General features: G+C 38.3%; 1 protein-coding gene across 1 annotated transcript in view; it reads right to left on the bottom strand.

Annotated features, from left to right (window-relative positions):
- Window positions 1-13,664, bottom strand: part of RYR3 (ryanodine receptor 3) — a 282,690-nt gene that overhangs the window by 24,706 nt on the left and 244,320 nt on the right. Inside the window, exons 78-87 of the mRNA XM_081886370.1 lie at window positions 11,188-11,294; window positions 10,359-10,410; window positions 6,612-6,668; window positions 5,901-6,000; window positions 5,115-5,194; window positions 4,801-4,877; window positions 1,612-1,685; window positions 1,358-1,375; window positions 807-887; window positions 146-234 (exon numbers count right to left, since the gene is read on the bottom strand). Coding sequence (XP_081742496.1) covers window positions 146-234; window positions 807-887; window positions 1,358-1,375; window positions 1,612-1,685; window positions 4,801-4,877; window positions 5,115-5,194; window positions 5,901-6,000; window positions 6,612-6,668; window positions 10,359-10,410; window positions 11,188-11,294 — 735 coding nt within the window. The remainder of the gene's footprint in view (window positions 1-145; window positions 235-806; window positions 888-1,357; window positions 1,376-1,611; window positions 1,686-4,800; window positions 4,878-5,114; window positions 5,195-5,900; window positions 6,001-6,611; window positions 6,669-10,358; window positions 10,411-11,187; window positions 11,295-13,664) is intronic.

The following is a 13,664-nucleotide window of genomic DNA, read 5'->3' as shown; positions in this document are numbered from 1 at the left end:
TTCCATGCTAACTGGCCCAGTGTCATGGGAGCTCTTTAGGAAAAGTGAAGAACAGAACCAGCAACAGTAGTGAAACCCCAAAATCTATCTCAATATGGAAACTTTCTAAAGTAGGAAGTGAAATTAAAATAACTCTCCAACTTACCTGAAGACGCAAAAGATAATCAACTGTGCTAATAATAATATTAACTGTGGTGGTATTGCCCATCTGAGTGCGCAGGTAGTTCTGAAAATCTGAAAATTAAAATAAAAGGTGGTGAGTAAATGCAAGCTATGAAAATATTATTACAGTAGTTCTATATTTGTGTTCCTATCGAACAGCGGTGGGCAAGGTGGTTCCCTCCAGATGTGCTTGGGTTCAACTCCTTTCAACATCAACCAGAATGGCTAATGGTTGGAGATTATGGGAGCTGGAGTCCACATTGCCCCTGACATAGAAAATGAAAAATCTGAATTTCTCAGTAACTGTAGCTGATGGATACAACCACAGAAACATTCTTAATAGTAAGGCAGTATTCTTTCTTAAGCAAGAACTATCAGAAATAGCATTTGCATTTCCTCCTACACATATTATTTTGCCACTTAAAATATGCATAATTTATAAAATGGCAATTTGATTTCTAGTTAGAAACAACTAAAAATATTTTTTGAGAATTCTGAGGTACCATTTTATCTGAGAAACTGATTACTGTAATTAATTCTCTATGCTAAAGGACCAAAAATCAGTTTAAATGAAAAATATATTGTATTGTTAGTCCTTTCAATGAAGGATTTCAATGAAACAATAAATTTCTCAGAACACTTACCATTGTTATGACCTTCACACAGCAGTTGTAAAAATCTAAACAGATCTTTAGTAAACTCATCATTCTGTAGTACTTTCTCACCTTGAAAATATACAGTACAATGAATTATGCAATCATCAGTCATTTCCAAAACATGCAGAACAGATAGTCTTCCAACAGCATCCTTCAAACTAAGTGATTTCAATAAAAAGCAAATACTGTAAGCTGATTTACAGTAATTTTAAAAAAGAAATGTACTGGAGAGAATGATAAAAAATAAACTATGAAACAGAAAAAAAGCAAAGCCAAATATTTAGCACTCCAAAGCATTCATGATCAAAACTACAGGACTAAAGATCTAATAGGAAATGGTTAGTCATTATCAAACCATGCCTTAAATATGAAAGACACTTCTTTAATTAAGCATCAACTTGATTCTCCAAGCTCAACACGCAACCGGCTGCAGACCATGAAACTAAACCTAAAGGGTGTCTGGAAAGATGCAATTAAAGAAGATTTCTTTCTCTGTTTGCAACACACAATAGCATCAAAAGCTGTAAACCCAAACATACCACGCTCACGTACGATGACTGTGGATCAAAGAAAAATAATAATAATATAGGATAAGCAAGTTATAAGTTACACAATATCTTTCGTTTAACTGTTTCTCTAGGAAAATTATAAAAAAACCATAATAGTATAATGCTATATTATTTTAACAAGGTTATCAACAGAAGAAACTTTCAAAAGACCCAACCAATTTGGTATTAAAAGGGGGGAAATGAAGTGTAATCCTTATGTGAATTAGAAGTATGAGTATACTTACGTGTTCCTTCTTCAGTAACCATTCCAAGGCCTTCTGCTTTATTTTGTCTCTCAAAGGCATTCAAGTCAAGAACACTTTTTAAGAAAAAGACAATTCAGAAAGGATTGCTGTATCTAATAGCAACAGAAACCCTGAACTGCTGGCATACAACAAGCAAAACATACAAACAGTAAAAAATGAGTTATAAAGGTTTTAAAAGGGGGAAGGTGACGGTTGAAATTTTAGCACTACCGAAGATGGTGGATGACCTCACTGATCTGTAAGGGGTCCAAGTTCCCTCCATAACACATGAAAATATTCCATCTATGGATATCGGGGCAAGCGACTGCGTGGATAGGTTGAGATGAAAATGAACGGAATATACCTTAAGAATAATGTTTCCTCTTCACTCTTTCGAATCACAATGAAGTTGGCTTCTTTTCCATTATAATTACCACCATTTGGTGAAGACATAATATTCTTAGGAAACCCACACACTTTTAAATATCAAATTAACAGAAGAATCTGAATCTCTGGCTATGGAGCAGCAGGGCAGACCTGCTGGATCTGGTTGTGCCTGCTTATGCTGGCCAAGGAGGAGGCTGGGTGTTGTTGTTTAAAGAAAATACTGTGCCAGCTCCAGGCTGGGGGAGCTGAGGGGCTCCCTGGGACTTTGGATCCACTGGATCTAAAACTTCTGACATCCTGACCCTATTGCCAGTGGTAGCTTCCTCCCCAACGGTGCAGCAAGAACCTTTGCAACTGCAGAGCTATCCACAAGCAAGGCTGTCGAAGCATTTGCCATATCTTAACCCCCATGCAAAGATGAGGGGATTAGGGCAGTGTACAATTACTGTGCTAACAGTGCAATTCTTTGCATTCTTCTCATAGGTTAGAATCACTGAGTTCAACAGGGCTCATTCCTAGATAGGTTTGTTCAGCAGTGCAGTCTAAGGCCCATTTATTTGGAATTAGGCCACACTGGGTAAATGTTAGTGAACACAGTTTTGAGGGGGGGGCAGGATAAGCAAATATTTATTTCAGTAACAACCTACAACACCCAGATTTGATATAACATCTCTACCATGAAGACAAGAAACATATACCACCGACTCTTTCTGTTATTACCATGTCTCTGTTGTCAACTAAATTTTCAACTGCATGTCTCAAGTGTCAGAATCAAACACTTGATAAACTCCCTTGAGGGTTTCCAAGTGTTTAAGAGTAATACTCAAAGGTGCAATGGCTAGCAAGCCCTCCTGTCTCCAAAGGAAAAAGCCTTACACTGGAGAAGGGAAATGTAATAGCAGATAGTCAAGGACTCCAGCAAAGACAGGAGAAGTGTCTCACCTCTGGTAGGAAATGTTTTATATTATACCCATAAGAATAAAGACTATTGCGTTAGCTCAGCGATCATGTCACTGTGTCTGTAGGGCCGTTTCTTTCACCCCAATTTTTGTTTGTTTAATGGTGTTGCTGTTTATCGTTATGTAACATCAAAGATTTAAACGGGGGGGAGAAAGAACCTCTGATGGAAACCTAAGCTGCTCTTTAAATTCACCTCAGTTGAGAAAGCTCTCTGGGGATTTGGCATGAGAAGTCAGGGGGTGAAAAGTGCATGTACCAAATCTTCTCACTGCATTTTAAGTAACACATATAACCTAACGGATGCAGTTTCTGAGAAAAATGCAAGTTCATGCACACATTCCTTGATCACGATGAGTATCAATATATTACCTAGGAGTGGTAGGTAGGTAAAGCAGGGGTGTTATGATACAACAGCGTCTAGGACAATTTGTGGCATACACTGGACATAACTTTCTTCTTGTCTAGTCAGAATCTCCTTTCTTGTAATTTGAATCCATTGGTATGGGACCTAGCCTCTGGAGCAGCAGAAAACAAGCTTGCTCCATCTTCCACATGAGAGCCCTTCAGATATTTGTAGATGGCTATCATACACATCCCATGGGGTCACGAAGAGTCAGACACGACTAAACAACAACAATCATAAACATCACCTCTCAGTCTTATCTTCTCCAGGCTAAACATACCCAACTCCCTCAACTATTCTTCATAAGACTTGGTTCTCAGACCCTTGATCATCCTGGTGGCCCTCCTCTGCACACATTCCAGGTTGTCAATATGCTTCTTAAACTTCTTAAACACAGGACCAACCAATGCAGAGTAGAGCAGTACTATTACTTCCCTTGATCGGGACACTATACTTGGTTGACGCACCCTATAATCGCATTTGCTTTTTTTGCTGCTCCATCGCCCGGCCCAGCCTTTTTGCATTATGCCTCATCTACAGTTACAGTAGTGCCACAAGATCATCCATGTGGCCAATGATTATGTCCATTGTGTATACTGTTGTCCACACAGATACACAGTATGAGATACATATTGATGCAATGAGCAAATATTACTAATTCCATTTTGAAATGTATGTGTTGAAAGTATGAAACAATTTCTAGTCTATTTACTTGCAAGTGATATTAAAACAAATTAAGAGATATATTCAACTAACATTATGATTATTTGGGATGGGACAATTTGCTGTCTAAACTATGTCAAGAATATCCTTGAGTTCTAATACATAAACAGCACCTTAGCTGTCATTGGATGTCATGAGAAATGTCTTTTTTTTTTGTAAAGAAAACAATCCGTACTTAGCCTCAACCTTCCCATTCTCTCTTCCTCCTTTGACATAGCTGCAAGATCAAAAGCTTCCACTTCTGTTTTTGATTAGTCAAAGTTTAGTATTATTTCTAAACCCTAAACTGTGGTTAACCTAAACTATGGTTTAATGAAAAAAGTTAGCTCCATGTTTCATTTCCATTGCAATAAATCATGGTTTCTCATGGCAATGAACAGCTGTCAGTTTCTAGTTCGTCTCTAATATTTTTCTATACCCCATACTACCCAGTTATCCACAAATATAAGTTCATGTGGAAAAATCATGTTTGAAGCAGTAAATTCATGAATATAGCCATAATTGATTCTGGTCATCACAATGGGGAGATATCAAAATTGCAGGAATTGTTGCTGGCCAATAGCTACCTCTCATACTAGCATTTAAATCCCACCTCACATTGGCATTTTTATATCACTTGGAAGAGATTACATGGAGAGAGGGAAATGTCTAGCTTGTACATACATATAGGCATGCTGACATAGTTAGAAGTAGATCGTTAGATTTCATGACTTTACCTGCAAGATTGCATTAAGCCAGAAAGACTCTGAAAAAATCCAGCATCTTTTTTCTCCTTCAAATAGTCCAACATTTTCTGAAAAAGAAAGGTTGAACAAAAGAAGAAGAGATTTGGTTTTTCCTTATTTGCGTAAAGAATTTGCCAATTTACTTAACATAAGCAAAAAGAAGGAGATTTTTTTTGTAAAAAAAAAAATCATTCTCTAAACATAACTGAATTCTCAGTAGTAATTCAACTTCTCAAAGCTTTTAACAGTAAACATTAGCAAAATCAAAGTAACATACAGATCTATCACATCCAAATATGGCCCACCTGTTGAACAACTGAGTTTCCTCCATTTAGAACAGCAATACCAAGTTTCAAAGTTTCAACTACCATGTGTCCCATTTCACCTGTCAATCAAGAACAGAATAATTTTATAGTTAAGTAATTACTTTCCAAAAATATTTCTAAGCAGCAGCACCTTACTCCACATCCTGAGATGCTTTTCAAAGTTTTGAATGTTTAAAAGCATTGCTATATGTGGAACTGTTGTACTTCAGTGCACACACACAACTCCTTTGATTCGAGCTGAAGTAAAGCTGAAGCGAATGTCACTATAACAATTGCTAAAGTAAAGCAGATCATATATATTCATAACAATGAATCTAAGCACTGGTCTTTATTTAGTCAAAGAGGCACCATCCATCCACAAGGGGGATATGTCAAGGTGCAGGAGTCCAATTTGTTATTCTGAAGAATCCTCAGGAAGAAGCCATTCCAAAGAGCCCAATGAGGACTGAGCATGTCTAGCTGCCACAGAAAGCTGACTGACTGTTGGAGAGCAGGGAAGGAAAATCAATGGGTGGGGAATAGAACAGAGAATCCTGAAATAGAGTAAAGTAAAAGCCAGCCAGATAGAAACAGGAGCGCTCTACAGTACAACATATTCTTGCAGGTCCCACATGGATGGCGTGGTCATTTATTATTGTAAGTGTTTTGGTTTTTCTAACGTTAGTATGTTTAATGTGCAACTATCATCTCCTCTGTGGCCTTCAGATAGAATGGAATATATTTCCAAAGAAAGAAATGAATATATAACATTTTACGGAATGCTACCTTTACTGGCACTAATCATCTGTAATACCATCTCTGCTGCTCCTCGTTCATGGAGTCGAGATTGCTGATAAAGAGTTTTTTGCTTTTCCATTTCTTTTTCCTGAGAGAGAAGATACAGACAGAAGTATTTGTGTTTCCTTGACATATAATGTTATCTGCCATTAGTAGCCAAAAGGTGAGTAAGAGTAAAAAAATATTAAACTCACTGTTTTACAGATTTACCCACAATCCCATTAAGCCATAATCAACAGGACTAGATCAGCTGTGAATTGGATTATCAGACAAATAATAACCCTAGTGCAGCAACATCTGGTATTTATTTTTATAATAGTTTTCCATAACACTTTTGTATAATGAGACTTCGCTTGCAACTGGGGTAATAATGTGCATGAAATAAAAGCTATGGAAGGAACAATTTGAATTTAAAAAGAAAGATAAGAAGCTTTTCCAGGTATATGGAACAAAAGGTAGGAAAAAATGAAGTGTAGGAGAGAAGTTAAGAGGAAAAATCTTTAAAAATGCAGGCAGGATCAATCTCAAACATTGTTTGCAGTAACTGAAAATATTATCATAATCATAATGACATTCATAAATATGTATGCAGTTCTCAGGGAGAGTTTAAGTAAACTTTCTAACTTCTGGTAAGTTTGAATAACACATTACTCTAGCTCATTAGGCAAAAGGTTTATACTTTAAGAAAAGTTAACTCACCTCAAATGTCTTCTCTTTTTCTTCTTCATCATCATCACTTTCACCACTCTGACAGCTCTTTTCTCATTAGAAGGAAATAGATTCAGATTGAATTAAAATGTGCTATTTTACATTTATTTGATTATACTGTTTTGAATGAGCAGGTAAAGTCAAAGAGTGGTTTAATATATCCAAGCAGAGTCTTAAACCTTTCTCCAAAAATTGTTTCTGACTTTCACATACAGAGGACTCAGACAATGAATACAGTTATAGACATGCATTAACAAATTGTTGAATTTCTTAGAAGGCAGGCACATTTGGAAACTATTTCCTCCTACCCAGCACCCACAAGAGGAATGAAACATTGTGCTGATTCTAAATCTTCAAACCTTGCCAGAAATTATATAGATTTCCCCCAACTCACCCACCCACATCCTAACCAATGATTGTAAAGTACCCAGACAAGAAAAGTGTATGGCGGACAGAGATGCTTTTCGTGGTGTGGACAGCGAAAAAGAGAGTGGAAGAATCAGAAAGGGCTAAAACTTTTACACCTGCTCTTCCCCATCCCTTCCCCATTTTCTCACATGTTGTACTTGCAGTTATACACAGTGATTTATCCCCAGTCTTTCCAGCCAAACCAAACAAATATTCCAGAGGTGCTGGTCCTAAAAGTCAACTCACTATTATCAACTGGCCTCAGGTACTCCACTTTTCAATTTATGAACTGGCTTCCAGTAATTATATTTTCTTTTCATACCACATTAGGCTAAGATCCCTAGCAGCTCAGAGTAAGTGTCCCAACCATGTACAAAAGCCAGCTATCTTCCAACCAACCCTCATTTAGGGTTCTGTTTCAGTTGGTTTCTCTCTCAGTGTTCTCTGATCCCCATGGCAACAGCCATTCACAGAATTCATTCTACCTGGGAATGCTCAATTGTGTCTCCTATCATAATGCTATCAAGCCTGATATATATCAGTATATCCTCTGAATGGTCATTCTCTATCTTTAGCAACTTTCCAAACCTGAGGCTATTTTCAAGCCCTAAATCAGTATTCTAAACCTGACGATGTCTTTCATCTGATTAACAGTTTTTAAGTTGGTCTGCCAATAAATATTATTCCCATAAAACACAACAAAGTCCCTCTTCCCTCCTACTCCTCACAAGCTTCAAGCATTAATTCATTGGCCAAGCAAAGGAACAAGGTCTGGGTGAATATAACATAATAGCCTACTGGATCAGGCCACTGGCCCATATAGTTTGGCAGCCTGTTCTCCCAGTGACTAACCAGGAACCTGTGAAAAGCACAAAGACAGGACCTGAATGCAACAGCACTCTATCATCTGCAAGGCTCATTTCTATCAGTAGATATGGAACATGGCCATCATGACCAGTAGCCTTTAACAGCTTTATCCTCGATGAATTTGTCTAATCCTTTAAAGGCATCCAAGTTGGTGACCAACACTGCTTCCCGGAAGAGTGAGTTTCATATATGTGCTGTGTAAAAAAAGTACTTTCTTTTATCTGTCCTGAATATCCCAAAATGAGCTTCATCCCCCCCCCCACGAGTCTCCGTGTTACAAGACATGGATTAACATGTTTCTCTTCACACTTTCTCCATGTCCTGAATCCTTTCATTAACTTTTATTGTTAATATTCTGCCTTCTGGAAGAAGGTACAGGGTTATAAAGACTAGGACAAGCCGCCTGAGAAACAGTTTCTATCCAAATGCGATTTTGGTTTTAAATGCAGTGTAAGATAGTCTCTATGTGAGCATACTGTATTCAATTACGGGGTATCAGAGTTTTTAGGGGTTAACCAGGCTCAGATAGTTGGGATAGCAGGCTTGTTGGTTTTTGAATGTCTGATGTAGATTTTTTCAATTTCGTTGCTCTGTATGGGACAATGACAATAAAGATTATCATATCATGAGTCCCAAAGGCTGCAATCTTTCTTTACAAGAGAGTCGCTCCAATCCTTTGGTCATTTTGGTTGCCCTTTTCTGAACCTTTTCCAATTCTACAATATCTTTCTGAGGTGAAGCAATGAGAACTTTCTGAGGTGAAGCAATGAGTTCTCCAAATGTGAGCATAGCAAATGAGGCATACCCTGGTACTAAATTACGCTTGGGACCTGATATCATTATCTACAACAATTTTGCGAGAAGTCTGTCCCTTTGGGGATTTCTAGCCTGCTGGACTAAATGCTGTATTTGACAGACAAAGCAACACTACCTCCAGTATTGTCCTTTCCTGGCCTTCCTATAGAGCCCACATCCAGAGAACCCACTGGTTCTCTCAGTTCCATCAGGTTTCTATTATGCCCACTACAACAATGCCAACCTCCATGATTGAGCACTGCAGTTCGCCCATCTTGGCTTGCAGACTTGTAGCATAAGCATATGCACACTTGTATACAGACTCTCTCTTCAAGTGTCTTTGCCACTTGCATTTTGACCTGTGGTGCTTTGGCCTTTCTGACTGCTATCCTGTGCCCCTGTACTCCTGATGCCTAGTTCTACATCTCCCCTGTTTAAATATTCTTTAATTTTATCTCCTACATCCCAGAAGATTTGTTCCAAATCAGATCCTCCTCAGCCACTGTTGACTTTCCTCTCTCAATCAATTTAAAAGCTGCTTTGGCATCTTTCAATTTTAAACATCAATAGTTTGTTTCCATCCTGCTTTAAGTGGAGGTCGTCCTCCCCCTCTTTTTTTTCCTTTTTAAAAATTTGGCTTGTCCAGAAGGTTCCCCAGTGCCTGAAAAATTCCAAACCCCTCCTCCCAAGACCATCATCTCAACCATGCTTTGCGACTAAAATGCTGCACCTGTCTAGCTGACCCCATATGTTGGACTGGTAAGATTCCAGAGTTACCTAGGACGTCCTGGCTTTCAGCATCCTACTCAGCAACTAAATTTTGCTTCCAGAACCCCATAACTACACTTCCCTATGTAACTGGTGCCAACCATCCACCACAGCCACTGACTTCTCCCCAAGCACTATCTAATAGGCAACCTAGGCAATGTGCAACAACAACAACCTTTTCAACTATTTATGGTTTTAATAATCAAATCACTCACTACCAGGATCCGTCCAGCCCTCAGAGAAGTATCCTTGGCATAAGAGGATAGCTGTTTGTCCTCCAAGAAATGAGTCCCTTCTATGGGAATGTTTTGCTCTGCTTCCAAGATGGTATATTATGTACACGTGTCATGGGGGTATGAGGGGGAAATGGGGCTCTATTAAGCCTTATGGGAATCCCTTCACATATGAGTACTGTCCTGATGATGGACAAGAGCAGGGCTTTTTTTCAGCGGGAACTCAATTTTGGCACCTCTCATGTGGGTGCCATTGACATTCTAAGAGAACAAGGTAGGTGTTTATGGTGAGTTCTGGCACCTGTTTTTTTTAGGACAGGATCAGTTCTTAACTATCAGCAGAACTTATGTAACTTCACCTGTTGAAAACAGCAAGAATGCTAAATGTAATTTGCTGTTTCAATTACATAGTTAGGAATTAAACAAAAACTTAAATGTACCCCTTAAACAGCTTATATAGAATTAGAAGCGGCTGCTTCAAGGGCATAGTTTCACATTAGGTATAAATTTTGTGTAATACTAAAACCAGGCAGCTGAACTGTCAATAGGATAAAAACAGATTACAGAGATCTATGAAAAAAACAGCTGAAGAACTAGAGTATCTGTTTTAGGGTACATAATCACCTTTGTCATCACTGCAGAATTAACAATGAAATTAGATACTCACCATTGCCATCATTGCTGAATATGCAGTGTACAAAGGGTCATTTTCCAATTTGCTGTAAGAAAGTGGAAGTCTTATTAAAACAGCTTCTGGAGAGGACTTAAAAGTTAGCAGTTATAACATCTGTGAGCTGCAGTTCCAATCATCATCAAAGCAGAGAGACTTTCATTTTCTTGCAATCCCATGATACGATCTTACAACCCTATAAGGTTAGGAACTTTGTCAAATTCTTTGTTAAAACGTATATTTACCATGTGCATTCACAACTGAATAATATATCTGTGTACCTCACAAGAGTGGAATTTATTTATCCGCTATTGTACTCTAAAAGTGCTTGCAAGCAGCCAGAGATTTCAACCACGAATTTTCTATGGTGCTGATGATTATCTGCGATCGTATCAGGTATGAAATTGACTTCCCACAAGAGGATTTTGAGAAGGTTGTAATCTCACTGTTAAACAGGCATACTTCTTAAAAGTTTTAACATCGACTTACTTTCTACTCTTTAATCTTATTTAAGATTAAAACCATTTTAAAGTGGCACAGTAACACCCACACCTAACAATAATAGCTTCCCACATATCTTCCCACACACTACTCAAAAAAAGACCACCATTTCCCCTCTAGTTGACAGAAATCTCGACTGTCATCTCCAGCACTATAGCAATGGGCTAACTATGTGGGACATCCAAGCAAATGGAGCAGTTCCCTGATGGATCGTGTTCTTATTTTTGTTTTCAAACAAATCAAACTGTTTCTGGAAGTGGGGGACGACTTAGAGTGCAGAAAAGATGGTGGGTCTATAATACAACTTTGAATAAAGTGCAGTTACCTTCGTTCGGTTAGAGCATTCCGGCTGAAATGAAGAATGATCTGATGAAGAGGATCAGGATGTTTTTCTGTTTCCTCCTCCTCCTCCTCACTTTTTTGCGGGGGAGTCTGTGCAATAATTATATCGGGTACATGAGTAATAAAAGAAATGCAATGAAATGCAATAAACCTTTCGCAATCCAACCATCTTGAGTCACAAGATCTTCTCTAACATAACACCAGTACATGTCAAAACAAAAAAAAATCCTTCCAGTAGCACCTTAAAGACCAACTAAGTTAGTTCTTGGTATGAGCTTTTGTGTGCATGCACACTTCTTCAGATACACAGTGTATCTGAAGAAGTGTGCATGCACACGAAAGCTCATACCAAGAACTAACTTAGTTGGTCTTTAAGGTGCTACTGGAAGGAATTTTTTTTTGTTTTGACTATGGCAGACCAACACGGCTACCTATCTGTAACTGGAACCAGTACATGTATAAATGTTTTTGAACAAAGTATATAAAGAAATGTAACTAGTTATAGGAAAACACTGGTTTTGATGAGATGCCCATTATGAGTCAGGGGTCTGATTTGTTCTGTCTGGCCTGCCTAGATACCCATAGAACCCAACAGGTGCTACTGATGGCACATCAGTTCTATGGTTCACGATTCCATGATTTCTGAAGTCTATACAGCATGGATTGGGCCTTCTTTGTCAACCCTACAGAGTCATCTGAGATGGATGGTGGTGGGAGCACTTTATTCTGTGCAGAATGCAGCTGTCTCTGAGCCCTTAGATGCTGTCGCTTTTCATGACAATTACACTTTCTTCAGAGCGTATGAAGCATAACACATACCTAGGTCAGACAAATGAAGTGCGTAGCCCATTTCTCTCTCTGCTTGCTATGATGCATGGTTTTATGTACAACCATCCACACAACCTCTTACAAGAAACACAATAATATAATCTCTCTCACGCAAATCATATAGCTTCTTCAATACCTCTGACAACTCAACTGTAAAAGCATCAAAGCCAATCTTTAAAAGACAATCCTCTGTACAATATTTTCCACCACGCTAAATAATCTATGGGTGGGTTCTTAACACTATCAAGTCATCGCTCTTCCACAGTAAACTTCAAACAGAATTGCAACTGACTTTCCAGGCAATTGCAGCTATTGCACTTTCCCTAGATGTTCATCCTGCTATGTTCTGACAACTCCCATGGCATATCCATTGTGGATGTGGAAGACAAGATTTAAAAAGCTGTTTGTCTGAACTGAGAGTTTGGTGGGTAATTCTAAGAAATACTTTGAAAATTAAAAACATTGATTTATTTAGCATTAGGTACTTACCTAATTTGAGCGTGATTGTTCATTGCTATTAACGCAATTTCCAAAAAATGTTTGTTTCGGACTGGAATTATAGACTGGAAATATTAATTCTACAAAAATTGCTAAAACTGCAGAGGCTAGAAATATGTTTTTCTTTTTAAAATCAATGCTGTAGTGTTATAGCACTGCACCATATTTTTGCTGCCATTTCAGTATTTTTTTATAAAAAAGTCATAAAAGGGTTTTAGTACTAATTTAAGAAGTGATTTAAAAATTGAGGGGATTACAAAATGTTGCTCACTACACTGGCGGAGGAAGAGGGGGGCGGGGAGGCACACTGCCCCTGGCAGCGCAATCCTGGTGGGGCTCCATTGCAGCTGCCCCCCCGCTCACACTGGGCGCCCCCGGGACATGCACCAGCCCCGCCCCCACCTGCTCTCCACCCCCAGTGCTGGAGCATGAAGCTCCGCCACTGGCCCACTACAAAGAGATAGATGAGATATGATAGTTTCACCTGCCTGATAACTTAATATCCTTGTCAAAACCACATCTCTTTAAAAAATGGAAAAGCAGCATCTACACTCTCAGGTATTGCACTGCTTTTCTATTCCTCTAAAAAGCACCCAGACTTTCTGCAGTGAGAAAAGAAAAAGGCAGAAGGAGCACTAGGAAAATTACAAGCAGATGATGATGTTATGAGGAGCCCTGCAAAATGTGAAAGAATGCAAAATGGTGGTCCCTCACTCAATGCTTAATGTAGATGCAGCTTATATCAGGGACAGCTGAAATACACTTGTATTTTAAGAGAAAAGGAATATTTTTGGTCAGTAAACTTTTCCCACAGTGATAGGTTAATACCCCTTCATATCAACTGTTGAAATGGTTACAAACTAATAGAGGTAATTAACTAATAAAACTATTACTTGGTTTCTCCACTGCATTCATGTGATGGAAACCTCTATTAACGATAGCTAGGGGAACGAATCATTTTACATGTACACAGAAATAAAACAATAATTAAATCACTTCTTAGGTTGTCAGTTAAAAAGAAGACATCTAAAACTGTCTGAAGCTTAGAAATACATGCATATACTTATCTTAATTAGAGTTAAGTTCTAATAAAAGGTGAAGTAGAAGCATAAATAGTTCCAATTTTAATATATG

Source organism: Podarcis melisellensis (genome assembly GCF_964234715.1).
Source record: "Podarcis melisellensis genome assembly, chromosome: 1".
Classification (NCBI taxonomy): domain Eukaryota; kingdom Metazoa; phylum Chordata; class Lepidosauria; order Squamata; family Lacertidae; genus Podarcis; species Podarcis melisellensis.
Note: the sequence above shows the minus strand (reverse complement) of the source record. Positions and strands in the feature narration are given on the sequence as shown.